The following is a 27645-nucleotide window of genomic DNA, read 5'->3' on the forward strand; positions in this document are numbered from 1 at the left end:
AGGAAGGTTAAGTGAGTCACAGAAAAGGCCTCAAACAAAAGAAATCTTTATTATACAAGCCATCAACAGTTTTATTATACAGTCGGTGCAGTGTTGATGTGTTATACTTTGAAGACTGGTAACTTGAAGCAAAAACAAACCTCACTCAGAGACTCAATATTTTATTGTCATTCACAGGAAAGATTGGAGGCGTAATAAAGCAATGTAAAACATATCACATCCTCTAAATATTAATAACAAAGCTTGGTCCAAAGGGAAGGATTTGAAGAAAAAATCTTACAGTTAATTCTCATCATGTTTTTACGTAGTAATTTAATTTAACAAAAACTTAATTTAGGCTGTAACATAACAAGTAACTAACATAAGTAACTACAATTTATTGGAAACTATCACGTGAATGTTCTGTACCCTCACACCCCCCTCCCATCACATTATTTGATAAAAAATTTTTCGCTTTTATGTTGATGGGAAAATGACTCACTTCCGGATACGGTTGGTGTTGTTTAAGTAAACTTGGCGGACCGGATGTACATTCTTGCGTAAACTCGGAGCCGCGCCTCTTCGGGTCTTATCCAATCATGAGGCACCTGGTGTTACGTCATTCCAGACGCAAACTCACCGCAAAGGCTGATGGGAATTTGAGTCCGAAGCCTGTGCTCGTCCAAAACTGCTGAAAAGAATCTCTAAAGTTTTTTATTTAACGGTATTTGTTGTTAGATTAGGTTATTTGATATACTTTGATTTATGGTGTTGACAAAACAGATACAAAGTTCGTGTAAATTTAATCTATTTATCTTAATACAACAAACTTTATCATGAAACATCCCAACAGCATTAACCAACCATCAACTGGCCCTAATAATAAAAAAAAAGCTCTGTTGCTGCATACCCGATTGATTCATACCGCACATCCTCTCTGATAGCTGGAAAAGTAGCTTGTTGTAAATAACACTGCTGTCAAAAATATACTTAGATATGTTTTCAGGACTATAAAAGATACAATGCAATCAAGACTTTACCGTTTGTAATTATGTACATCTTTGGAAGGGTTATCGCGTAAACGAAACAATATTGTGGAATTTTCCACCACAAGGGGGCAGCATTGCGTTAGAGACACATGGAAACTGTGTGGAGAGTCCAATGTGTCTTATTAAAACTTGTCGGGAGCGTCCTGAAGGCTGGTGGTTAAATTTCAAACTTTAATGTTTGTTTTCTTTTTAAACACGCCCTGGAAAATGGTCACGGCTCATGGTGTAAAGCCTTTTGGTCTGATCATCATTCTGACTGTTTTAAAAGACTGTCTTTCGTTGGTGGGGTAATACTCTGTAGAGATGTTACGCCACGTGCCCCAGAAAATTCCATCCCGGACTCCTTTGTACTTCCCAATGTAATATCTCCCGTTGAGGTTTGCAGCCATGCAGGCATCAAACCACCAGCCGGAGCTGTAGTAGGCCCCGCAGTTTCCGGATGGATAGCGGTCGTGGTCCCTATCCGGGGTGGTGAACGCCCTGTTGTTGTGGTCGTACGATTTACTGAAGCGCAAAGCATCACCTGCTGTGCCGGAGTATCCGCCTACTGTCAGTCTGTAGCGCAGCCGCTCACCTGCCACTCTGAATTGTTCGTACTGCGCATACTCTTCCACTCCGTTAAAATCCTCCAACTCCACCCGCAGCACCATGTCCCTGTCGCGGGTCAGCAGGTAGTTCATACTGTTTCCCAACCAGAATTCTCCTCCGCCCAGCTCTCCGAAGCCGGATTGGTACTCCGCCCAGGTGCGGTTGAAGCTCACACTGCCGTCCTGGCGGCGCTGCAGGAGGGTCCATCCTCCACCGTCCCGCTCCATGTCGCAGAACACCGGGAAGCTTCTGCTGCGGAGGTCGGGGGTCACCAGGTAAACTCCGCTTTTTGTTTTTCCTCTGAGCAGGTGATCTGAACAGTCTCTCCTCACTGTGGAATAAGCGCAAAAAGAAATTAAAAACAAAAACTCCTAAACCTCTGAAACCCACACTCTGTATAAGAAATGAACTGAGGCCCTGCTTCTACCTTGCAGGTGAAACCATCATCTTGCAGCTGGGACATGGCTGTAAAATGTGGAAGATGAGGTCACAAGTGCTAAAGGTCAGAGGGCTATCCCCACTATAAAAGTTTTTGATGACTTTCACAGTGGACCTCCACGGAAGGTTTTGGTGTACAAATGTTCAAATAAAACAAAGAATAGCAAATAGATAATTGGTATCCCGATATGAAGCAGTAGCATTGATTAAGTTTTAATGAATTAGAATTTAAAAAAAAATACAAACTCTTACTGCACAATGAGAATGGTGAAAGCTGTCGGTTTAATTCATATTTACTATCTGACGTCAGCTGAGTTTTTCATATACGCAAATAATGACTTTAAATGAATAATTTAGCCACATTAGCTGCTCTCAAGAGAGTAATGTTTTCAAGCTGTTGGCCCCTGCATTGTTGTTTTTAACTTCACAGACAGTCGTCCAGAGGCACACATTATGTATGTGCGCACACATGCAGATTCCTTCTCTGACAAACGATAGCTATGATGTATGATACAAATAGGCTACCACAAAATATTTTTTTAATTAATCACGTGAGGACCGTTAGAGGTTATTGTTTTCCCTTCATACTTAAAACCCTTTTATTGGTTTGCTGTTTGGAGTGTGTGTCAAACACAACTCCCTTTTTTTTTTAGTTGATGTAATATCAATAAAAGACCATTGATTTTCAGTTTTCCTAATGAAGTTGCATAAATTAAACTGGGCATAGTTTTACTTGTGTGTCCAGTTTAATTGCATAGTTCGTACAGGGATGCGAACATTTCTTCTAGTTGACCAAGAAAAACAAGGTTACAAAAATGACATATTCACACAAGCTGATGCAAATAAGTATTGATATGTGAAATTCATGCTGAAACATACACAATCTTGATCATACAGACAGTATAAAAGTAAACTCTTACCTTTGGATGATACAGATGTTGGCACTTTGCTGTTTGTCCCGTCAGGCCTGGTGCCTCCCAGGGTCCCCTCGGGCTGCTCTTTTTTTCTCCCGTTTGGACTCAGGCTGTTATTGAGGAAAGCAGGCACCTGGTTGATTTTGACACGCAGCTCTCGTGTATGTGGAGTGGACAGCTCGGCAGCCGGGGGCTCGGGGCTAGAGGTGGTAGGGGTTGCTGACCTGAAGTCAGGGCTGAGGTGGGAGGTAGTTTGGGATCTGGGGGAAGGGACTGGTCTTGCAGGTGGGGTTTCTTTCACATTATGAAGTATCTTAGCCTGTGTGCTGGAGTCTGATTTGGGATCTGGGCTTGGCTGTGTGGATCCTGGACTTGTGCTAGTAATAACACTTTGGAGGTTGATTTTGTTTGGTCTTGTTGTCATTGGGATCAATGATGGCTGACTGGTTGTTTGTGGCCTCAGATCAGACATTATCCTGCTGTTAGGGCTCAATGTGACGTCTTCAGACAGTGTGTGAAGGCGAGGGAAGGGTCCAGTTTCCAGGCTGTTGGGGGTCTTTGGACCTAGAGTTATGGTTTTCCACGTGCCTGCACTGAACTCTGTGTTCCCTGGGGAATGAGTCACTTCAGCTATCTGTTTTACGAGGCCAGATGTAGGTGGCATGTGTGTTTGAGAGTGTCGGATGGTGTCTGAAGTCGCCCATCTGATTTGAGGTCGACTTAAATGGGTTTTGGTCTTTTGACTTGGTTTTGGTTGCTCTGCTAGTTTGGGCTTTTGAACAGGTTTTGCTCCTGGCTCGATTGTAGGTCTGGTTGGTGGTCTGTATCGAGAGGGAGGCTTCAGTATTGATGTTTTGTTGGACTCCGCTTTGGGGATTTTGTCAGGTACAGATATGGGTTTAAGAAGATGCATTTGGCCAGGCTTGAATATTTTAGGACTCGGGTTGGATTGTGGTGTTGGTTCAGTTTTAGCATTTGAATTGGGTTTAGTCTTTAAGCCTGTCTCAGGCTTTGTATATTTTCTATTAGGTTTAGACACTTGACTAGTTTTAGGATTTGGATTCATTTTTGGTATAATGCGACTCTGTTTAGGCTTTTGATTAAGAGGTGTATCGGTTCGATCAAGTGCTGGTGTCCCACCAGGTCTTGAGTCTGTATTAGATTTCGACTCATGTGATGGATGGTCATCAGATTTATCCACTAACTCTGTTAAAGGCTTTTGATCAGGTATGGATGTAACTGTGTTATTTCTAGCAGGTTTCGGCTCCTGGCCAGGTTTACGCTTTTCATAAATTTTAGGGATTTTCTGGCCAGATTTAGGGTCCTTATAAGGGGCTTTATGAGATTGATCATTTTTAATTTTCTGTCCAGGTGTTGGTTTTGATTTCGACTCATGTGAGGCGATTTCATCAGATCTATCCACTAACTCCGTTAAAGGCGTTTGGTTAGGTTTGGGTGTAACTGTGTTATTTCTCTCAGACTCCTGCACTTGGCCAGGTTTAAGTTTTTGGTTAGTCTTAGGTATTTCTGGGCCAGATTTAGACTTGGAACCAGGACCTTCATCAGATGTGTCAGATTTCTTACCAGGAGTTGAGTCTGGATTGGATTTTGACTCAATTGATGGATTTTCATCAGATTTATCCACTAACTCCGTTAAAGGCTTTTGGTTAGGTTTAGATGTAACAGTGTTATTTCTCTCTGATTCCTGCACTTGGCCAGGTTTAGGTTTTTGGTAAGTCTTAACTATTTCCTGGACAGATGTAGACCTCTGATCAGGAGCTTCATAAAATGGATCAGACTTCTCACCAGGTCTTGAGTCTGAATTAGATTTCGACTCATGTGATGGATGGTCATCAGATCTATCCACTAACTCCGTTAAAGGCTTTTGATCAGGTATGGATGTAACTGTGTTATTTCTCTCAGATTTCGGCTCCTGGCCAGGTTTAAGTTTTTGGTTAGTCTTAGGTATTTCTGGGCCTTTTTTAGACTTGGAACCAGGACTTTCATCAGATGTGTCAGATTTCTTACCAGGAGTTGAGTCTGGATTGGTTTTTGACTCATGTGATGGATGGTCATCAGATTTATCCACTAACTCCGTTAAAGGCTTTTGATCAGGTTTGGATGTAACTGTGTTATTTCTCTTAGATTTCGGCTCCTGGCCAGGTTTAGGCTTTTCATAAATTTTAGGGATTTTCTGGCCAGATTTAGGGTCCTTATAAGGGGCTTTATGAGATTGATCATTTTTAATTTTCTGTCCAGGTGTTGGTTTTGATTTTGACTCATGTGAGGGGATTTCATCAGATCTATCCACTAACTCCGTTAAAGGCGTTTGGTTAGGTTTGGGTGTAACTGTGTTATTTCTCTCAGACTCCTGCACTTGGTCAGGTTTAAGTTTTTGGTTAGTCTTAGGTATTTCTGGGCCAGATTTAGACTTGGAACCAGGACTTTCATCAGATGTGTCAGATTTCTTACCAGGTGTTGAGTCTGGATTGGATTTCGACTCATGTGATGGATTTTCATCAGATTTATCCACTAACTCCGTTAAAGGCTTTTGTTTAGGTTTGCCTGCAGCAGTTTTATTTCTCTCAGACTCCTGCCCTTGGTTAGATTTAGGCCTCTGATCAGGAGCTTCATAAAATGGATCAGACTTCTCACCATGTGTTAAATCTGGATTAGATATTGACTCATGTGAGGGCTTTTTACGCGATTCATCCACTAACTCTGTTAAAAGTTTTTGATCAGGTTTGGATGTAACTGTGTTATTTCTCTCAGATTCTGGCTCTTGACCAGGTTTAGGTTTTTGATCAATTTTAGGTATTTCTTGGACAGATTTAGGATCCTGATTAGGGGGTTTATGAGATTGATCATTTTTAATTTTCTGTCTAGGTGTTGAGTCTGGATTGGATTTTGACTCATGTGATGGATTTTCATCAGATTTATCCACTAACTCCGTTAAAGGCTTTTGGTTAGGTTTGGGTGTAACTGTGTTATTTCTCTCAGACTCCTGCACTTGGCCAGGTTTAAGTTTTTGGTAAGTCTTAGGTATTTCTGGGCCAGATTTAGACTTGGAACCAGGACCTTCATCAGATGTGTCAGATTTCTTACCAGGTGTTGAGTCTGGATTGGATTTTGACTCATGTGATGGATTTTCATCAGATTTATCCACTAACTCCGTTAAAGGCTTTTGATCAGGTTTGGATGTAATTGTGTTATTTCTATCAGATTCTGGCTCTTGACCAGGTTTAGGTTTTTGATCAATTTGAGGTATTTCTTGGACAGATTTAGGCCTCTGATTAGGAGCTTCATAGAATGGATGAGACTTTTCACCAGATGTTGAGTCTGGATTAGATATTGACTCATGTGAGGGATTTTCATCATATTTATCCACTACTTCTTTTAAAAGCTTTTGGTTAGGTTTAGATGTAACTGTGTTATTCCTCTCTGATTCCTGCACTTGGCCAGGTTTAGGTTTTTGGTAAGTCTTAGCTATTTCCTGGACAGATGTAGACCTCTGATCAGGAGCTTCATAAAATGGATCAGACTTCTCACCAGGTCTTGAGTCTGAATTAGATTTCGACTCATGTGATGGATGGTCATCAGATCTATCCTCTAACTCCGTTAACAGCTTTTGATCAGGTTTGGATGTAATTGTGTTATTTCTCTCAGATTCCTGCTCCTGGTCAGGTTTAGGTTTCTGGTCAATTTGAGGTATTTCCTGGACAGATTTAGGCCTCTGATCAGGGGCTTCATAAAATGGATCAGACTTCTGTCCAATTGTTGAGTCTGTTTTGAATGTAGGCTCTTGTGATGGCTTTTTATTAGATTCATCCTCTGACTCCGTTAGGTGCTTTAAGTTAAGTTGAGGTATAAAAGTTGTTGTGTCATTTCTTTTAGAGTCTGACTCCTGTATAGGTGGAGGATTTGGGTTAAGTTCAAACTTTTCGTCAGGTTTATTTTTTTCTTCACTTTGTGTCTTATTTCCAGGCTTTTGCTTTTGTTCAGGTTTGTCAGTGTTAAGAACATGAACCATTTTTTCCTCAGTGATTGGAACATCATCATCTCTGTTAATTAAAGAATATCTGTCAGAATGTGTCATGTTAACAGTTTTAGGTCTTTGTATTATAGGTCTCTGAGCGGGGGTCGGAGACTTTTCATGAGATTCCTTTTTTTTAACCGGTAGCTGATTTTGATCAGGTGTGTTGTCTTGGTTATGTTTAGGTTTTGAACTGTTTTTCGGATTTTTATCAGTTTTTAAAATGTCAGGTGGAGTTTTTTGGTCAGGTTTTGAAATTTGGATTTGTTTTGAGTCTTTGCCAGGCTTGGATTTGTTAGTTGTTGGTTTGTTTTGAGAAGGCTTCTGCTTTGGGTTGTATTTAGTTTTTTTGTCAGGAGAAGGAGGTCGGTCAGGTTTACGGTCATTCTTGTTTTTTTTTAGTTTTTGCTCTGCTTCAGGCTTAATTCCAGGTTTATGCTTTTCATCAGACCTTGGTCCTTTGCCTGGCAGAGGCCTTACCCCAGTTTTGGTGTTTGAGCTGGAGTTCTTTTTAGGTGTCCAGCGGGTGGAATCTGTAGCTTTAGGAAACGCAGCTATGTACAGTTTCTGGTGAGGAGTTGTGGTTGTTGGAGTTGTTGTAGTTGAACTAATGTGACCCTGTGATCCTGGTCCAGGTTTCACTTTGGACGCAGATTTAGATCTTGCAGCGGTGCTCATTATCTGGTCTGCAAGGCCACCCACTGTTGCCAACTCTGCATCAAAGCTTTTGGGCTCAGAAAAACCAGCTGCTCTGAGACCTGTGCTTTGGGTTGGTCCATAAACACCTAATGTGTCATGACTGACATCTGTGATTGAGCTTAAAGTGGGACTGAGCAAAGAAGGCGATGGAACAAATGATGTAAAGATTGTAGCTTTGTCTGAATCCAAAGGTCTTGTTGTTGAGTGAGGAGTTGGGCTGATTGGGATAAAGTCTGTCCTTTCAGTTGTTTTGCTGGATGATAATTCTCCATCACTGTCTCTCTGCTCGCTCTCTGTTTTGATCTCATTTCCCTTCTCCCTGCCCTCTTCATTTGGCTCCCCCTCTTTTATGGTGCTCTCCTTTTCTGTCTGCCCAGTGCTCTCAGTCTGTTTTGGTTTTTCATTATTTCGGTCCACTTTTATTCCCTTTTCCATTTCCTCCCTCGTCTCCTCCCTGTGCTGCTTTTGCTCCTTATTTGTATGCTCTCCATGGTTCTCAAACATCTTTTTTCTATCCCTGGATTCAGGTTGAGTCTCTTTTTCAGTATTCTTTGTCTTATCTCTCCACATATGATGGTCACTTTCTTCAGTTTTCTCCTTTTTTTTCACACTAGTGGTGAACTTATCTTCTTGGTATCTGTTTGAATTCGTCCCTGCATCATTTTTATTTCTGTTTGTGTCGGCCTCCCTGTTAGTTTCCTCAGCAATTTTTTCTCTCATCACATCAACGATTCTCTCATTTGTACCAGCACTTGGCACTTTTGTCTGCTCCAAAGTGCCCTTTTCTCTTTCACCCTCTGTCTTTGTTTTTTCATCTTTTTCAGTCACAGTCCAAGATTCTTCTTTCTCATTTTCTTTTATGACTCTTCTGTCGCTTTTCCTATCTTCTTCCCATTTAATGTCTTTAATGTCTTTTTCCTCCAGACTCAACCTTTCTCCTGTATCATAATTTTCTCCGTCCACATTGTCCACCTTAACACCATCTTCCCCACACTGCTTTTTAAAATCTTTGTTATTCTCTTCAAGTCTCACATTCATCCAGTTCCTCTCATCCTCACGTGTTCCCTTACCGCTGAGTTTCTCATGCTCCCTTTCTTTTTGCCTCCCACATTCTCTCTCAGTTTGACTTACTGTACATTCTGCACACATCTCCCTCAGTTCATCCACACTTTCCTTCAGCTCTTGCAGGTCCTGCATGATCTTCTGTAGCTCTCTGAGCTCTCGTGGCAAATGAACCGTCAACGGTGGCAGACTGAATAGGTAAGGACACGAGCTCTCATGATGCCCCGGTCTGCATGCTCCCTCGGGTCTCAGAGTTGCAACGCAGGGCCCTAATTCTCGATTATCCAGGAGGACTTCTTCATCTGCTGTGATCTGGGAGAGACTCGAGAAGGCCAGCAAGGTCCCACATACGCAGAGCGCTGTTAACCTCATCGCGTCTTGAGAGGAAAGAGTGAAGCGACAAGAGGGAGAGAGAGTAAAAACACCCTACTCAGTTTGTGAAGCGCAGTGACAGTGAGAGGAGGTGGCGAGATGGGAGGGAGAAGAGGAGGGAGGGGGACCTGATGGAGCTGTGCAGCAAAGAGAGAAGCTGTGAGATGCTTTGAGAGGAAAACAGGTAGAAAAAAAAAACAAAATTTGGGAGGAGTGCTTTGATTTAACACTCTGAAGATGTGGTCTTTAAGATTGTGGATTAGAGCATGGTATGTGAGAAAATGGTGAAATATTTCTGCTTCATAATATAATCAGAATTAACTGCAGCAGTTAGAAATCAGTCATAAATACAGATTTTTAGAAAGGATGTGTCTAACTGTACTGCTATTGTTAAATTCCCTTTCATCTTCATTGTAGTCCCATCACTTAATGAAGACCATTTGTCACATTCTCACTCCATGCTGTAATGATAAATGTATCATGAATATCCATGTGTGTCACAGTTGTTTTGGCAGGCGCTCCTGAAGCTTCCTGTTAGTGTGTCGACAAGACATGTGAATGACAGATGTGACAGGTCAAAATGTGCATTTGAAGCAAAAATATTGGCTGCTGGGCCGTAGCCAAGAGGTTGTTACTCAAATTTGTAGGAACATATTTCACTTCACTGTAAGCTGAATGTTGTAGTTCAGCTTCTGCGTAATGAAAGTCAGGAACATCAGATTTATCCAGGAGAGCTGCTGGAATCTGATTCTGTGCTAGATTAGAGAAATATTTCATGTTGACTTTGTTCGGACAGAACTAATTCTCAACAAGTGTCTGGAATTGGTGAAGCAGTCTCTGGATGGAAAAGTCAATTACACTGTGCAGACTGTCCTTTCATCTAAGATTTGAGCGGTTGGCTAATTCGTTTTGTCTACATCCAGTCAGGAAAAAAGAGAAAGAAACACGCTCACATGAGCTAAAAGAAGCATCTGCTTGGCAGAGAGTTTAGATAATGAGGCTCTAGTTACTTGGACCCCGGGTGTAGATATCATTCCCACCGCACACTACTAAAAACGAGTGAAGGTGTACAATGCCAGTTTTTATGATCACAGAAATGTGTTCATTTGTAATACTTATTAAAGTACTTAAACTGACTTATTTTTAGAATTAAACATGATCAGAGAGCGGCTCTGTTCTGTCTCTGTCACAGGCTGAGAGATTTCTCAGCTGTTCTTTTAACAATGACAAAGGAAACCGTTTGTTTAGCAAGAGGACGGGAATGGGAAGCAGAAATGAAAAACAAGTCAAGCAGGGGAAAAAAGCTCAATATAAAACATAACAAGCATCTGCATCTTGCAATTAGACCATTTATTGTCACTATTTAATAAGGCAGACAGGGCATGCAAAAGTTTTATTTTAACTTTTTATAACTGAATACTTGAGATTTGCATCCTCAGACACCTTTTGCCAAGGGTAGTTGAAGCTGTGTTTGCTTTACAGACATAATAAGGATCCCAAGATATAGCATTTTAAATATCATGACTCTAAAAACTTTGTCCCAAAAATCAGCAGTCATTGACTCCTCTAAGCAGCATTGTAGCACTATGAAAATTTAAATGATTGATGGCTACAAAGCAAGGGCTAAGATGGCTCAGTGTTTTCCTACAGATTTCCCAGGTTCATGCTGTGAATGAGAAATAGCAGTTAACAGCAACAATGGAAGTCAAGTTATCGTCTGTAAGACCAAGAAAACTCTGAACAAGCCAGAAGGATTTTGGCAATAAGCCCTGTGGCTAGATAAAATTCAATAGAAACTTTTCAGCAGAATTTACCGATGGTGTGTTTTAGAGAAAAGGAGGCACAGAAAATGAATAAATAAAGAACACCTCTTCAGTAAATGTGAAGTATGGGGTCTAAATCTTTCAGGTTATTTTGGGCTTGTGCTGCAGCCAGTTTCACAGGAAACATTTTACAAGCAGAAAGAAGAAAAAAGATTAATTAATATCAACAAATTCTGGCACCAAACATCCCACTGTGTAAAACAGCTGAGTGATGAAGGGATGGTGGCTTTGCCTACATGGTAATGATCTTAGGTTTTCCCACTAATTGACATTCAAAAAAGAAGCTTGTTCAAGATGGCCCAAGGATCTCACAGAACTAGAAGCTTTTTAAAGCAAAGAATAGATGAAAACCCCCAGACAAGCACTGAAAGAGTCTTAGCTGGCTATAAAATCTTTTACGAGCCGTGTACTTTCCTAAGGGGGTGTTACTAAATACTTTGGCCCCTTTTTCCTTTTTTTTTCTTTTTTTTTTTTTTTTTAATTGTTCATTTTAAATAAATAACTATGACTAGCATGTAAAAAAAACACATATTTAAGTAAAAGATTAATAACATCTCTCTGAAATTGAGTAATTTAGCCTCAATAAATTGAGACGGGGCGGCCGAAATCTTTGCAAAGTATGCTGTTGAGCTCTATTCCATCTGACTTTATACCTCAAATTGAACCCTACCTCCTCATCCTCCTCTGGTGATAATGCTGTTATGAGCTCATTTGATATTTGACAACTGTTGAAAGAATAAAAGCCAGCTTTAAGTGTCCTTTCACCTTTCGTAGTCTTTTCAGTACTCCAACACTACAGTAAAAAATGGTGTGAGAGAATTGTTTACATTCTCGAGGGACTTCAGTCTGAACACTCGGGTGAATTGATTTATCATCGGAGAGCCAGATCTTTGTCAGCACAGTCCAACATAAAACTCTGACAACTGTTGCTTTGCTTCCACAAACTAACCTGACGCACAGGCTGCGTGGAGACAGAACATGATTCCAAGTTACAGTGTCACTGATCGAGATAAAAATGTAAGAGTCGATTGATTGTAGCAAGTCTCAGAGCGCAACCAGGAATTATTCCCGATAAACCCCCCCTCTCTCCTGGCTTTACCCATTTTCAGGCAGCAGTTTTCTTTTCTCTTGGTGCCCTCTTGGGATGCAGTGTTTTGAATTCCCCCAGTGAGCTGGCTGGCCTCACTCTGTCCTGAATCATGTAAACACATTTTTTTTTTTTTCTTTCCACACAGACTAGAACAAACATCTGACCATCAGTCAAGCCTTGCTGCCTGGGCTTTCAGGCAGAGCACTTCATCTCCATCCAGTTTGGGCAGAGGAACCAGTTTAGTCACTCTTGTCTGTTATGTGCATAAGTGTCCCATTTCAATCTGAACTGGAGTGAACCCAAATACTGAAGTGCACCACCAGCTTCTTGTAATGCCACACTCAGTCTGCCTGGCTGAAAGTATAAACTGGCCTGGACAATATTATTTTACAGACTCACCGTTTGCATGCCAAGAACAAATTAACAGTCATTTATTTAGCAGCACTGTCACATGATACAACACCTGCCCTAATCCTGTGGATCAGTGAGAATTAGTTAAAAATGAAAGCATCCTTCTACATCACTCCTCTCTGTCGCTCTATCTTTCCACCTTCTAATAGAGACCCATGCGCAGTCATATGCACATGACCCGCCTGTGACCAGGTCTTTAATTCTGCAGTAACCGATACATTCCTTTGCCATGTGTGAGAGTGTTTTTCATCCGTCAATTGACTGATAGTGATATTTAAATGTGAAACAATTATGTGTCCCTCACATCTGGGCTGAATTTCCTTCAGCTAGCAACACTAGATAAGGTCGGGTCAATTTGTTTCTAATCTAAAAGCCTGGACCGCATTAATATGTTGTTTGAATTTTATATTTAAGTATTCTTGCACTGATAAAGGATATGGAGAGCGGGTGTAACATGGGAAGAGATTATCTGTTTCAGGCACTGTCCACACACAGGGGTGGACTCTGAGTTAAGAGTGCACACATTTGGAGTCGTGGCTCAGGGAAAAAAACAGGTATTCTTCCATTAGAGGAGAGAGTAGTTTATATTTGGATACATTTTGTTGTAAATGTGGTACAGAGATGTAGCTGTTTGGCTTTGCATCATATTGTATCCTGATGCTCATACTGAAAAGATTTGTGCTCTGTTTTAATTTCCATCTGTGGTTAATAGAAACCATGCAAATGCAAAGAATGTTGTCCTTAAACTCACCACAGAGCCCCATACCTGCTGACCTCTCCTCCCCCTGTACCTGTTCTACAGTAATATTTCTATGGAAATATAAACATCATGGAACACTGTTTTCTGTTTTTTCAAGTCTGACACGTGAACGTGTCCTGTGTTTTTATGTAAACCTCCAGCTGTCAATTATAGTGGTGACATACAGTGTTTTTCTTTAAACTGCATAAAGTAGCATTAATTCAGTAATTCCTGAATGCGAGTACCTCAAAGTTGTATTGCAAACAATGCTTGAGTAAACATGCTTTCACTGCTGCTGTAAGGGTTGTGTCTGCACACTTGTGTTGTGGGAACCAGGAATGACCTTTACTTTATTATGCTGCAAACTGTCTTTGTCTCTACGGCAACTGTTCAAGTGTCATTATTTGCAAAATGAACAAATTGAGTCCAAAGAAGTAAACAAATCCTATTTCAGTAAGCCAGTGCCAGCACTGATGAACACTGCGTACACTCCTTTATGCTATCTCTCTGGCAGACTTCTTCGTTCGTGGCTGCAGATACGGATGAGTAATGCCTAAATGGACAGGAGTGTGATTAAGATGCGGAGAAATGGTGTGGCGCAATTTTCCACATCTTGCCTGGATTTCTTTTTGTTTTATGTCATAACATTAACTTTTATTAAGAACTGTCTTATTTATATATCGGGTGTAATGAACTAGTGACTAACCAGGTTATGTTGTGCAATAGTTTTGAGTGCATATTCAAGTCACACCCTCCAATACATAAGCCCTAATGACACAATGGTGAGGGTCAGTGAACGTGATTGTTTTCAAAGAGAACAATGCGTTTCCATTTGCAACACTTTACTGCCACCTAGTGGCATAAACTAAAAATATATCTCCTCATACGTGAAATCGGATAAAAAGAAACTAATCCTGTGAGGGAGATTACTTTATCACAGTGGAAGCAAATAACAACAAAGTAACAATGTTTTTTTGGTAAGACATATATTATGCATGATTATGGTCAAATTATAAAAAAATGGAAAAAGGAGAATAACAGAACAACATCAAATCATGGAAGACCTTGATTTAAAAACGTGCATAAGTTGTCAGAGTGTGTCCAGAGCTCACGGACAAATTAAACGCTCTGTCAAAGTTACTGCTACATGTGTTGATTTCAATCCTGAAGATAAATATGACGACTTTAGAGGTTAATGTTTAGTTATTGTTAAAGTGTATATTATTTAAAAGAAATAGGCTACGTTATTAGTTTGGTATGTCAGCATCTCGAAACAGGTTCACGGTAGAATTAAACCTGTGTTCTGCAGCTTTGTGTGAAACAGAATATTCGCTGTTTGGTGAATATTTCTAACTGTACAGTTTGACCATCTCTATTTTTTCTGTATGTTGTGGTCACATGCTGCACAAATGTTGTAAAGTTCACTCGGGCAAATGTGTAATGAGTGGGTGTTTTTTGTACCGTATCGATAAAACTGACACGGATCCCAAACTAAACGGATTAAGAAAAATTAGCCGTTTATTAAACTTGTCTTGCCATGATCCAAACCTAAACTAGTCATTTCTGCTAATATCTCTATTTATTATTTAAAAAAAAAAACAAAAAAAAAAAACTTGATGCCTGGTATGAATAATTGTAAATGTACTGTTTGACGCTATCAGAACATTCTCGTTTTTTCTTGTGTATTTGAGATGTAAAACTGGTTCTGGTGTTTGAAAGCAGAAAAGCGGGGATGAAGCACATAAAGGCCCCTCTGTGTCAGCAGCCCTCCTCTGCTGTTTTGATGGTAATACTGCAGCAGTGTCGCCGCACAGTTCCGCCTCTCGTCCTGCAGGCTGTAAACAGTCTGTCTGGGCCCCATCCTCCGTGCGTCCTACGTAACACATCAAGCCCCGCCTCCGGCCTTGCTGTCACGCACCAGTTACGTCTGACCGTAAAAAATAGAAACTTCCAAGATGGCCGAGTCCGTGGACTCCATGCATTTCGCAGCGAACAGCAAAACAAATTCCCCCAAACCCCTGATAGCGAAACGGCCGCCCGAGAGCCGTCCGCAGTCTTCCAGCGACATTTTCCCACCGCCTCCCAAGAAGGTCCGGGTGGAGGAGAAGGGCCTGAAGCACAGGAAACTGAACGGAGAGGTGTGCGCAGGGGAAAAACACAACGGGAAGCAGAGTTGTGGAAGCCCAGCGAAATGGAGTTTCGGCCCGGCCAAGGCGAGCCACTCCACCGCCGCCGCGATGCCAGCTGCGCCTGTCCGGAAAATCTTCAAAATCAGCAACTTCCTCGCTTCGCCCCTCAAAGTGAAAAAGGCGAAAGAGAAGCGACACAAGGAGAAGGAGAAGAGCAGCGAGGCGCCGCGCAGCTCCGCCGCGGCTGTGGAGAAAGTGAACCCCGCTAGCTGCCATACAAAGACCGAGAACGGCGACGTGAAAATCCAACAGAGAGGTAGGACAGCACACCCGGGCTGCTCTCCGCTGCACCCTGCTTCACCATGTTTGTGGTCAAATGTTAACCGTGTGTGAATTAAGGATGCCATAACATGATTAATCAATTAATCTCACAATTTACCGTATTACAGGCCTCAGTATTTACAGGGCCCATATGGTGGTTTTTACACGTGGAAATGTTTGTTCTTCAGTTTTGAGGCTTGGTGTGGATGAAAAAGCATTTCAGCTCACCGTGTCCCCTCCGCTGCCTTCCTCAGATCACCGTGTGAAGGAGAAAGACAGGCTGAAGAAGAAGGAACAGAGTAAAGAGTGGAAAAATCACAAGCTGCCACCTGTACATGACATCGCAAGAGAAAACGGAGAAGTGACATCTCCTCAGAAAGGTAGAGCGTGAAATAAACAAAGTGTGACTTTTCTCCTGTTTTGGAATAACTTTTGTCAGCATTCAGAATAAGTTGTGGGAATTTTCTCTGTTCTGCTGTCAGTTGTTGTCAAAGAGAGCATTATATTTGATGTAAAACGGTGTTGGAATTTTAAATGAAATGTTACAGATGAGGGGGATTAACGTGACAAAAATTCTGAATTTATTACATTTTAGGAAGTTGCATTGAAACATAAACAGCTTAAGGTACTGACATTGAAAGATGCACAACCATGTATTTGCTCTGTAAACCGTTTTCCTTTTGTGTCACAGAGTCTAAAGAAAAGCTTATGGCTTCTCCAGAGGAAGATCTGCTGCTGAAGAAACTCAAGAAGAAGAAGAAAAAGAAGCACAAAGATGGCGAGCGCGTGAAGGAGCGGCACAGCCGACCCAAGATGTTCCACCGCTCGTGCCAGACTGTGTGCTCCGGCGTCGCTGTGGGTCTGCCCGAGTTCCTCAGTCGAATTAACGGGAACAGCAGCAGCAGTCTGGTCCACAGCACCACCACACCCCAACAACACCACCAGGATCCCGCTTTTACTGCCGCGACCCCCACCTCCATCTCCTCCGTGGTCAGGCTGGGCTACAGCTCCCCACTCCACTGCACCCCATCACCGGGCCTGCCCGGACTGGAGTTCGGCAGCCTGGTCCACATCGAGCAGCAGGCCAACGGAGGTGCGTCCGTGGTGCACGCCTACAGCGAGCAGCTCTCCTGTCTGTCTCCAGCCGAGATGGAGCGCTTCGCAGAGGAGTTTGTGACCCTGTCTTTCAGCGAGGACGAGGCCCAGGCTGCTCGCTACGTGATGGGAATCATCCACGGAGCGGCGTCCTACCTCCCAGACTTCCTGGAATACTTCTCCTACAAGTTCCCCAACGCACCCGTGAAGATGGAGGTGCTCGGGAAGAAGGACATAGAGACCACGACCATGGCCAACTTCCACTCTCAGGTGAGAATGTGTTCTTTTTTTTTTGTTTCCCTCTTTGTGGCGGGCGGTATTAAAAGAGGAGGATGCCGAACTGTCTGCTTTGATGCTGCGAAGTGTCACTTTGTTGTCCGACAGCCTCGGCTGTCACAGGATGAAGGCGACGCATCTGCAGTTTTTGTCCAGACTGCGACTGGATACAGCCGCTGCGCTGAGGCATCTTTAATCTCTCTTTGTGCGTTCAGAGCATGTCGCTGTTCAGGTTGTCGTGTGGACCTGTAAGCTCTGATGATGTGTAGCCTAAAAAAAAACCTCATCTCTCCTCTCTCTGTGGCACTTTCTTTGGATTTGTTCTTTCATGCCAGATGCCGCCAAGAAAGTGTGACTTGAATAAGCCGAAGGTGGCAGGAGAAGTCTGGAGGACTGTTTGTGTTTTGCAATCGGCTAAATTTATAAAAGGAACATCAGTCTGGCTCCCTTCAGTTTAAACTTGAGCAGTGCAAACACGGGAAGTTCGTGCTGTTTGCTTGTTTCTATTTTATTTTTGTCTGCACAGATCTGAAATTTGTCTTTGGTTCTTAATCTGTAGCTTTCCTTCCTCATCAGAAACCATGTGATGAGTTGATTAGACAAGAAGTCAGTACGATAAGGCCATCGATTAACCATCACATCACACAATTAACAGTTTCCTATATGTTTGAATCCAGTTATTACATCTTTTAGTTGTCAGAGGAAGCACCAACGGTTAAATGCAAAGCTAAATGTTGGGAAATATAATGTGGTTTGGTTCTTTATTTTTCTTTTTTTATATTCAACATTTATTAAAAGTTGGTGTCTGATTGGATCAGAGATTTAGACCAAATGGGAGGGATGCTCTGCAGTGATTGGTGGTTGGAGTTAGGGTTGGAGAGTAGGTGGGGTCGAGTAGCACAACTGATACAATCTAGCATGTTCTATCCTCATTTAAAGTTTTTTTTAAGTATATTTAAGTACGGTATATTTTCTTGCTTGCCCTTTTTTTAGACTAATTTTGGTCGATGACATGAATTGTAGACTCACAGCTTTCTGTATTAGTAAATTTAAGTGGCTGAACTCTTTCATGACCACGTGTGCTTTCAGTCGAATTAAACCTCGTCTTTTTCCTGTTTTTCTCTCTTTTTGCTCTCAAAACAAAATCACTTGTCACACAGCAACACTTGCAGGCAGACGTATGGCAGAAGTTATATTAGCTTTCCAAAGAAGTTGTATTAGCTTTCTAAAGGCATTAGCTGTTACGTGGGATCTCCCCTTTTTTTTAAAAGGTGATGTTATTGTAGCTGTCTCCCCCAAAATGTTCAGGCAAAGCAGCTCAAACACAGAGAAAACTCTCCATTCTGCAGCAACAACAGCTTCATTCTCAAAGTTCTCCCTCCAACCGGAGGTCCGAGAGTCAGCTGGTCCCGTGTTATCGAACAGTCGCTTCCTACGCCTCTGTGTAGTCTGACAGTAACTACATTTATGTGCAATTTAACTAAATCTGTGCCCGCACATGTTGGCATTAAAAAGAGGCTGTATGTTTGTCAGGATACCCATGTGCGAGTGGACACGGCCTGTGTTTACATGCTGTAGTTATGGATTTATGCCCGAATTGCCACTCTGGAGTGCTGTGCCTCATAGATACTGCTGTTGTTTGAACAATGTCTCACAGCAATAAATGAATAGAGATTTGTTTTGTTATTAAGGATAAAGAAAGCACTCACGGTTGGAAATGACACTTTCTGGGACAACTTTTACTGTTCATATGTTGAGATCGGGTGGCGTCATTGTTCATTGTTCTCCTTCTCAGACTGGAGTAGGTTTACTGTCTCGTCAGTCATTTTTCTGCAGGAAAGGAAGTCTCCGTGCAAAATTAAATCAGAGGGTGACGACATCGAATGTTGCCGTGGACAACCAACAAAATGCTTTAAGTTTCAGGTGCAGTTCTCGTCTGAGATTTTCTCCAGTCTTCATCGTTTGGTCCTTTGTCTTCAGTCAAAGTTAACTTCAAACCATCGACCCACTGAGTCTGTGTTGGTTGAAATTCCACGATTGTTCGCTCCGCGACACAGACATGCACTTCCCATGAATCTGCCTCCTCCCTTTTATCACGTCTTCTAAGAGCTTTTTAAAGAATTGATTTAAATGTAACTTCACTCTTTTTAAAGCAGGAGGCGTTCGGTTCTTCTTGGGAGATTTACGACCAGTCAAAATCCTTCTAAAGGATTTTAGTTTGGTGAGATTTGAGGGCCCTCGTACATGCAGTGCACCTAACCTAATTTACAGTTTATTTTGGGGTATATTTAAGATTCCTGTTGTAGAAGTCCATGTTTAGCTTTTTGCTTCCAAGAGCTGGTCTAACCCTAATATGAAATTTATTTTATATTTCTGGTTCTTTGAGGCTGGAATACGTTGAACCAAGCTAGATTTCTATATCTTTATTTCTATATTTATTGTTGTTGCATGCTTATTTTATCTTATCTTTTATTATATTTGGACATCCAGTGCGGGCAACAAAGTAAAGAATTTCATTGTACAGGGAAACACGTTTCTATCTGCACATATGATAATAAACCTTTGAATCCTTGAATCCTTTCACCCAAAGCATTAAACGTATGAGAACGCAGAGAAGTAATACAGAAGCTACCTCATGATGAGCGGGATGCTAACACTTGCATAGATAACATATGTTGGCTGTATTTTCTAGTCCTAATTCTCTGCATTACTCCACTCCCATGCCGAACAGTCAGAAAGGCATTCTTCATGATGTTCACACCTTTACTTATTTCAACCAAAAAAAGTTCTGTTATAATTTAATCAGTCCACAGGGCAAAATGCATCAGGTTTGTTTAAATGTAGACTTGCAAACCCTTTTCTTTGGGGTGAGCGTTTTCTTCTGACACTTCTATAAAGATAGTTTTATACCAATAACACCACAGCTCCGAGAGTCTGCTTAATCTTCCCAAAGTCCAACATCTCCAATACTCTTAACAAGTGTTTTTTACTCTTGGTTTTAGCCTTCAAGACTTTATTGTTCCTTTTAACCTGCTGCTCCCAAATTACATCCTGAACAGATGACACGGTTGCTTTGTTCCCTTCTTTTAGTCTTTTCTTTCTTGTTGGGTTTCGGGTGTTTTGAATTTTAGAGCTAGGCAGCATCTTACAGGGACTTATGGCAGTTGTTGGGATGTTTACGGTGTTTCTATAAAGCTTTTAGAATTTCCTATATTATTCTATCCAGTTAACCTCAAAAACATTATCTGAGAGCACAAACCTGCTTCTGTACTTCATTATAGGCGGCTCTCGTACACCTCCGACAAACATTAAAGGCTAAAGCGAAACTGGTACATTGCTTGAGGCCAAAATATGTTTTATTTAAGATATTTTCATGGGTTTTCAGATGTTAATCCTTGTTTCTGATTACTTTTAAACAGTTGAACAGCCAATATGGCGAATACTCACAGACTTGAAAACAATTCTTCTCTCATCTAGACAAAAAGAGAGTGGTTTTATACGCAGTCACATACAGCTCGGTCAGCTGCTGATGACACTACGCAGCGTAGCTTATCCACGCGTGGTCAGTTGATAGAAACAATCCTTATGTGTAAAGTTTTCTGCTACACGAGGACAAAATGACGTGTTTAAAGAGCCTGTTGATGATAGAAAAAACCCCGATAAGCCCTTTAGTTTAGTCTCTGAAGAGACTGAACACTAAATACGGTGGGTAAAGGGTGGTCGGAGCTCTCTTTTTGATATTGATTTACTATCCAGACAGGTTTATATTTGATATAAACTTATCCTACAGTGTGTTATACAGGTGTTTATTACAGAGCAGTAACAACACAAACAGCCTGATTCTGACACACAGTAAAGATGTTTTGAGCTGCATCATCTTTGCTTCCTTCTGTTAAAGCGAGCACCTCAGTCTGTCACAGCTGGACATTTATTCACAGATAAGCAAGTTTTTTTTGGAATTTTACAGTCGGGCTTTTTTCTCTAGGTTTGAACACGTCATATTTCTTTCCTTCTTTGATTCCTTTTTTGAGTGCCTGTAGGTTACTTTCTGTTGGTCGTGTGGTGACTTTCCTTTCTGTCGATGAGCCCTAAATGCAGTGAAATTTCACTGAAAATGAGGTTTTTTTTCAGTGAAAGGAAAGGTCGCACTATTTATTTGAAGACCACCCTGTGTGAACCCTGTGCATGTCAGATCTGTCAGAATCAGATGTAGCACCGGCAGAGTCTGATCTGTGGTGCCTTCTGCAGGTGAAGCGGACATACTCCCAGGGAACGTACCGTGCCGGGGCCATGCGGCAGGTCAGTCTGGTCGGGGCTGTGGATGAAGAGGTCGGAGACTACTTCCCTGAGTTCATCAGCTTGTTGGAGGGATCTCCTTTCCTCGTGGTTAGTGCACTCATGTCTGCGCACACGCACCCTGCTACAGACAGACAGTGACGTGTCAACATCTGTTCAACCTCTCCCTTTGTGTTGCTGTCACGTTATGTAAGCTCAAGTTTCTCTTCCTGCGTCTGTGCAGCGGACTCTGCCCTGGGGAACGCTCTCCAGTCTGCGGCTGCAGAGCCCCACCGAAAGCGACGACGGCCCCATCATGTGGGTCAGACCTGGAGAACAGATGATCCCGGTGGCCGACATGCCAAAATCGCCATTTAAACGGAAAAGGTGTGGGAATTATTATAGACGCTGGGATTGAAATTCCACACAGTCGCACCACATACTTGAGATGTGTACTATTACACAACATACAGCACTTTTGAGTGAAGAGTAATGCATGTTTAACAGATGCACACGATAGTCTGTGTTGGTAAGTCACATCTTTAGAGCCTAGTTGTATTTGAAGGTCTGTTACCTTGGTAACGCGACAACAATGTATTTACATTGACGATTACAATTAAGTTTTTTATTCTTATACTTAATCTTTCTACCATTTTGCACTTTGGGAAAACGGTGATATTGTCACTTAATATTTTAGCGTAGTAAAAACATGCTTTAACCGAGTCTTTAATCGTGACTTCTCAATTCATCATCATTTTCAAAAGAGTGTCTGAAACGCAGTTCAGGACTTTTCACTCGTCTCTCAGTCGCATGTAAATCCTCACAGTGGCGAACAAATGTGTTTCAGGTCCACCAACGAGATAAAGAACCTGCAGTATCTACCCAGAGCCAGTGAGCCCAGAGAGATGCTGTTCGAGGACCGCACGAGAGCCCACGCCGACCACATCGGTCAAGGCTTTGAGAGGCAAACGACTGCTGCTGTAGGTGTACTGAAGGCGGTGCGCTGTGGAGAGGAGTAAGTGCAAAGTGACATCTATTTACTTACTTTAAGTTAAATGGTCAACCCCAAGAAATGGGAGAAAAAAAAAAAGGATACAGTTTATAATTGAGCAGTGGAGATGGCCTGTGTAAAAATTTTACATGAAATGTCTAACAACTATTACGATATTGTGTGTTACTGTGACTCTTAAGCTCATTTAAAGTTTTAAACTTGCCCTTTACTTGTGACCGGTTGTGACCTCAGATCAGTATACAGGACTTGATGTGTTGTCTTACAGCACCAACACTCCTGCCCGGATCACCAAAGACGTTGTGTGTTTCCACGCGGGAGATTTCCCAGATGTGGTTATGAGGCTTCAGCTGGACCTCCACGAGCCCCCGCTGTCCCAGGTGGGTCCGTTTCCCTGATTGGGTCTAGCAGGGCATCGACAGTTTCTCTGTCCTTTAAAGCTGAGTTTACTTTTCTTTCTGGCTATAGATATGATATTGATGAACTATGTAGCTTGTTCGTGAACACAGAGGAATATTTAGCAACTTAAAAGCAAAATATATATAAAAAAAAAAAGAAACTTAAAGGTAATAAACCATTGGTTTTACATGTATTTATTAGTGAGGTGCAATGTTCCCTCTAATTTTTCATGTGTCTGGGCATACACATAAGCTCTCTGAGCACACTGAGGACCACTGTGATCAGATGTGCACGCTGTGGCCACACACCAGTATCACAGCTGTTCAAAACCTTGGATCATAGCAAATTACATGGTGTATTGAAAGAATCAATACACCATCAGCAGCAATTTTCATTAGTTTACTTTTAATATAAGCGATTTGGCCCACTTAAAATAAAAAAGACAAAAATCTTGTTGTTCATGAGATGTGTAGTATGTTATATGTGAGAGTCATGCTTTAGCCATGGAAAGTCATGCTTGCTGCCTTGTTTTGCAGAGTAGATCTTTCTCACTCGAAAAAGAAAAAATTTGACCCAGTTTCACCGCTCGTTCTTCTATTTGCACATACTCAGACAGCCATTTCATCCTAAAAGAACTGTATTTCTTTTTTTACTTTGGCTTGGTGAGTGGATGTGTCGCTGGCGCTGCCCGTTTGTTTCACCATGATAAGGGGTTGAGTCTCTTAACTCCTAACTCCGCCGCACTGTTGTTAACCAGCTAACCTGCATGGCGCGTATGGGCAGGGCACATATGCAAGCACTATCAATGCTGATTGGCAGTAAACCGTATCGTATCATTGGCTGAACACCTGTCACCAGGGTGGTCCTAGAGGCGGGCCGACCGGGCAGGCGCCCGGGGCTGCATCGCGGGTGGGTGAAAAAAAAAACGATCCAAAAAAAAAATTTGGTATTTTATATTGAAGGTGTTTCTACGTGCCAGAGGGTATCAATAATAGTACTAATGGGAAAGTGAAGAAGACAGAATGAGCCAGTACAGTATTGCAGGTGGTGATGGACCAAACGGGTGAAAACGGAGAAGGAAATAATGACAGGTCAGTCTGCTAACCTAACACTACACTACACTGATGCTCCCACCACGACAATGCACAGTGAAGTGCAACATCTCTCTGTGAGCAGTAGGGGGGTTGGGGGCGCCAGCACCGGGTTTCGCCCGGGGCGTAAATCAGTGTCGGACCGCCACTGCCTGTCACTCACTGTGTTACATTGAAAAATGGTACAGAAAAACATTAGGTCTGGTATTAGATATTAATTAATAAGTTTATGGTGAATTTTATTTTATGCACTACATAGATTTTCTTGTGCGCTGAGAATGTGCGAGCAGTTCGCGATTGCGCAGGCGCGCAGCTTAGAGGGAACATTGGTGAGGTGTACATATCAATTGACCCACGACCAAAATCGGTCGTCGTCATGTTCGATTATCCGGTCAGTCTCACGTATTTAACTCTGTGCTTGTCAGCTTTACGGTTGTTCCTGCCACGTCCAGGACTTTGTGCACACAATTACATCACAGACCGACACATAAAAGACGCCAACATGCCGCCAGTGTGGGCATTTTTTCTCTTTCTCTTGCAAAGAAGACACAAAGTTTGTGATTTGTTCAGACTTGTTTGAGATTGTGAGTGTCAAGATGAGCTTTTTACCGCACCTGCTTTAAGACAGTCTGAGTAATTAAGTCATTAATGATTCATGAGAAGAAAACCTTTAAAACACAAAGAGCCATAACCCTGTTTTCATTGAATCAAAAATTGTCCTGTAAGCTGTAGTCTGTAAGTGCACCCGACTGTGAGACCAGTGCGCAGGGCTCATCAACAGACTGCGACAGCCTCTGCTACTTATTTCGGTTGGATTTCCTTTGTATGAAAGCAGCATGTGAAAAAACCCACAGCAGAAGATCCTGTATTCTGATACTTATTTAATAGTCATTGTGACTTTATATTTGAATTTACTTGTGTTTGCATTGTTAATGTTTGCCGACATAAATCTGTTTGTGTTGCACTAACTTTGAATAAAAAGTGGATTTGCTACATACATGGTCACTGGTAATCAAAAACACAGCAGCCGCACTGACAGGAACGCCTGCACTGCAGATGTTTGCATTCATTATTTTTTCCTCACCAGCCTAATAAAAAAATGAGCCGCCATTTGAGTTTGACGTGATAGAAGATAATCAGTTTCCTACTATAAAAAGAAAAGGCTATAAAAGGATTACAGTACGCCAACGTTGTTAACAGCCTGTTTTAAAACGGTGAAGCGGGAAAATCTCCAGCCTGTAAACTGCTAACATGTCACACTTTATGTTGATTATCTGTTATCTGTGCTCTTTTCCCTGCCTCCACAGTGCGTCCAGTGGATTGATGATGCCAAGCTGAACCAGCTGAGGAGGGAGGGGATCCGATACGCCCGTATCCAGCTGTACCACAATGACATCTACTTCATCCCCAGAGGAGTTGTCCACCAGTTCAAGACTGTGTCTGCTGTCTGCAGTCTGGCCTGGCATATCCGCCTCAAACAGTATCACCAACAAGAGGAAGAAGGGGAGAATCCGGAGGATAAGTTCTCACTGAGTGATGCAACTCTTGATATCAAAGAGGAAGACGAGGAGGAAGAGGGGAAAGAGTGTGACCTTGATGTGCAGAATGTGTCGAAGCTGGAGGAGGATGACGAGGATGACGAGGAGGGAGGGGAGGGCCCAGCCCCACAAACTCCAGCGCCAATCTTCAAGGAGCGAGAGGACAGAGCTGAGTTGAAGGAGTCGGCAGCAACACAGTCGCTACCTTCAGTCAAAGATGAAAGAGACGAGGTTGTAGTCTGTCCCACATTAATGGAACCTAAAGGTGAGGAAGACATGAAGGAGGACAGTAAAGGAGGCACCGACGCATATCAAACACTGCAGAAGGCCCACGAGGAGGGTGGAGTGGAGGCTGCATCAATAAAGTCTTTACAGCAAATTAGGAAGGAGAGTAATGTGGAGGAGGAGCGGCAGCACAAGATAGCTGTGCCAGGTCAAGGTCTGAAAGACAGAAGTAAAGAGAGTACAGCGAGCACTAACAACACACCACAGATCAAAAAGGAAAAGGATAAAGGAAAAAGAGAGAAAGACGAAAAGGAGAGAGTTAAAGAGAAGAAGGACAAGGATAGGAGCAAGGACAGGGATAAAAAAGACAGGGCGAGAGACAGGGACAGAGAGAAGGAGAAAGTAAAAGCTGAGGGAGGCAGAGAGGGTAGCACACTGACGCTGCTGCAGACGAGGAAAAAGGAGGGCGAGGAGCGGACAAGAGAGGGCAGTAAAGCCTCCCAAACTATCCCGCCTGCTCAGAGAGATGAGAAGTTGCCCAAGGAGTGGGACTCAAAAACACAACTCCACGTCAAGAGAGAGAAGGAGCACGAAAAAGACCGGGGAAGCTCGCAGGCAGCGACTCACCAACGGCCTGAGAAAGAGGAGGCTCGAGACTCCTGTACGCATAAACACAAGTCTTCACACGGGAAGAAGGAGAAGAGCGGCCACAGGGAGGGCAAGGACAGTAACACGTCGAGCACGCAGGGGACGCCGGCCAAGCCCGGGAGGGAAGACGGGAAGACGCACAAACCTGCAAACCTTCAAGTAAAAAGAGAAGGTAGAAAAGAGAAAGATTTCAGCAGCAAAGAGGAGAAGAAGAAGCCGGCTTCAGTTTCTGCTCATCCAGAACACAAACCAGCACGGACTCTTGTCACCTTTGACCTTTTTAAACCGATGGAGGCTCAGCCAACTTTGGCCCTTTCCTTCACAGACAGTAGACCTAAACTGCACCATCACAGTGACTCTCGAGGCTCTTCCTCAAAGTCTGGATCAGACAGTCGGACAGTTGTGCCCTCTAAGGGACCAAAAGTAAAAGACTGTGCGCAGGGGAAACCCGCCTCAGCGCTACAGGACACTGGGCCGCCGCCGCAGCACTCGTTAAAGCAGCCCCTGAAAACACACACGCCCCAAACGCAGAAAGACTTATTGATATGAATGTCTAGTCTTCTCTTTTTTACTGTTAAAACTTACGCCAAGGCTTTGTTAAAATATTTGAGAGTTCATCCCTCCCTCGGACATCGCCGGTCTTTGTAAATCGTTACGGAGAGACAAAAGCATTCGGTTACTGTGACACAGCCACATTACTCCTGTGACGCAGCGAAGCGAGGATGCACTCTGCGAGTATTTTAACAGCGCCTAAGAATGTAAGCTAAGTAGCTCACTTCACGTTTGTTAGCAGATGTATGTAGGCTTAATATAAAATGTTATGTGACCCGTGTGTCGGTGCCTGTGCACTACTTAGCTTCGCTCTTAAAGCACCTATTTTAGGTACTGGACTAGCCAATCTGAAAACAACCATCCTTACTCTCTTCTATAGGAAACATCTACGTTCACCGTTTGGGACATGAGGGGAAATCGCACAGCTCAAGAGCTGTAAAAAAAATCCTCTTTTTATTTTTGCTTTAGTTGGACTTTATTGTTTATAACACTCCAAAATCAGAGCAAGTAGTTGTTTTCAGACTGGACTGTTTGACTCACACAGGGCTGTAAATGATACTGTATGTACCAAAACTGTACAGTATAGATGTTATTGGCACCAATGTGAGAATATGTATACAGAAATTGCATATATTTTTTGTAAGACAAGTTTTATTTTCCATAGAACTTATTTATATCATTTACTGTCCGTTTTTATTTGAAACCAATGTATGTGAAGATTTTGTTGTAAATACATTTTATTTCCTAAGATAAGACTTGGTAGTGTGATTTATACTCTGATGAGAACCTCTCAATAAATGGTTCAGAACGTTGACTAAGACAAATGAATGTTTCCTGGTTTTGGATCGGGAGGGTGTGGATTTGTTGGGCTTAACTTTCCCTCGGGTGAT

At 42.4% G+C, this 27645-nt stretch overlaps 2 protein-coding genes across 5 annotated transcripts; one reads left to right on the top strand and one right to left on the bottom strand.

Moving 5' to 3' along the window:
- Window positions 1–397: 397 nt before the first annotated feature.
- On the bottom strand, window positions 398–5706 carry LOC142383859 (uncharacterized). The gene is made up of 2 exons (XM_075469642.1): window positions 2975–5706; window positions 398–1947 (listed from the first exon to the last, which is right to left on the bottom strand). The coding sequence occupies exons 1-2, from the start codon at window positions 4032–4034 to the stop codon at window positions 1247–1249; spliced, it is 1761 nt and encodes a 586-aa protein (XP_075325757.1). The 5' UTR covers window positions 4035–5706; the 3' UTR covers window positions 398–1246.
- Window positions 1607–27579, top strand: LOC142383857 (lysine-specific demethylase RSBN1L-like). Of its 4 annotated transcripts, XM_075469639.1 has the most exons (11): window positions 1607–1891; window positions 2051–2118; window positions 8880–8960; window positions 9051–15642; window positions 15902–16027; window positions 16339–17012; window positions 21267–21404; window positions 21538–21680; window positions 22141–22308; window positions 22571–22682; window positions 25100–27579. In XM_075469639.1, the coding sequence occupies exons 4-11, from the start codon at window positions 15153–15155 to the stop codon at window positions 26750–26752; spliced, it is 3504 nt and encodes a 1167-aa protein (XP_075325754.1). In that variant the 5' UTR covers window positions 1607–1891; window positions 2051–2118; window positions 8880–8960; window positions 9051–15152; the 3' UTR covers window positions 26753–27579. The 4 variants fall into 4 exon arrangements, with proteins under 4 accessions (XP_075325754.1, XP_075325753.1, XP_075325755.1 ...); XM_075469638.1 differs by having other exon boundaries at window positions 8880–15642; XM_075469640.1 differs by lacking the exon at window positions 8880–8960 and having other exon boundaries at window positions 14920–15642.
- The last annotated feature ends 66 nt before the right edge of the window (window positions 27580–27645 follow it).

This window comes from Odontesthes bonariensis, chromosome 7 (genome assembly GCF_027942865.1).
Source record: "Odontesthes bonariensis isolate fOdoBon6 chromosome 7, fOdoBon6.hap1, whole genome shotgun sequence".
NCBI classification, from domain to species: Eukaryota; Metazoa; Chordata; class Actinopteri; order Atheriniformes; family Atherinopsidae; genus Odontesthes; species Odontesthes bonariensis.

Excerpts from the sequence above, each read along its gene's own strand:
- LOC142383857 (XM_075469638.1), top strand. The coding sequence starts at position 15,153 with ATGGCCGAGTCCGTGGACTCCATGCATTTCGCAGCGAACAGCAAAACA. Across the intron at positions 17,013-21,266 it reads TGGCCAACTTCCACTCTCAG|GTGAAGCGGACATACTCCCA; the intron begins GTGAGAATGTGT and ends TGCCTTCTGCAG. Across the intron at positions 21,681-22,140 it reads TCGCCATTTAAACGGAAAAG|GTCCACCAACGAGATAAAGA; the intron begins GTGTGGGAATTA and ends AATGTGTTTCAG.
- LOC142383859 (XM_075469642.1), bottom strand. The coding sequence starts at position 4,034 with ATGAATCCAAATCCTAAAACTAGTCAAGTGTCTAAACCTAATAGAAAA. Across the intron at positions 1,948-2,974 it reads AACATCTGTATCATCCAAAG|TGAGGAGAGACTGTTCAGAT; the intron begins GTAAGAGTTTAC and ends CTTATTCCACAG.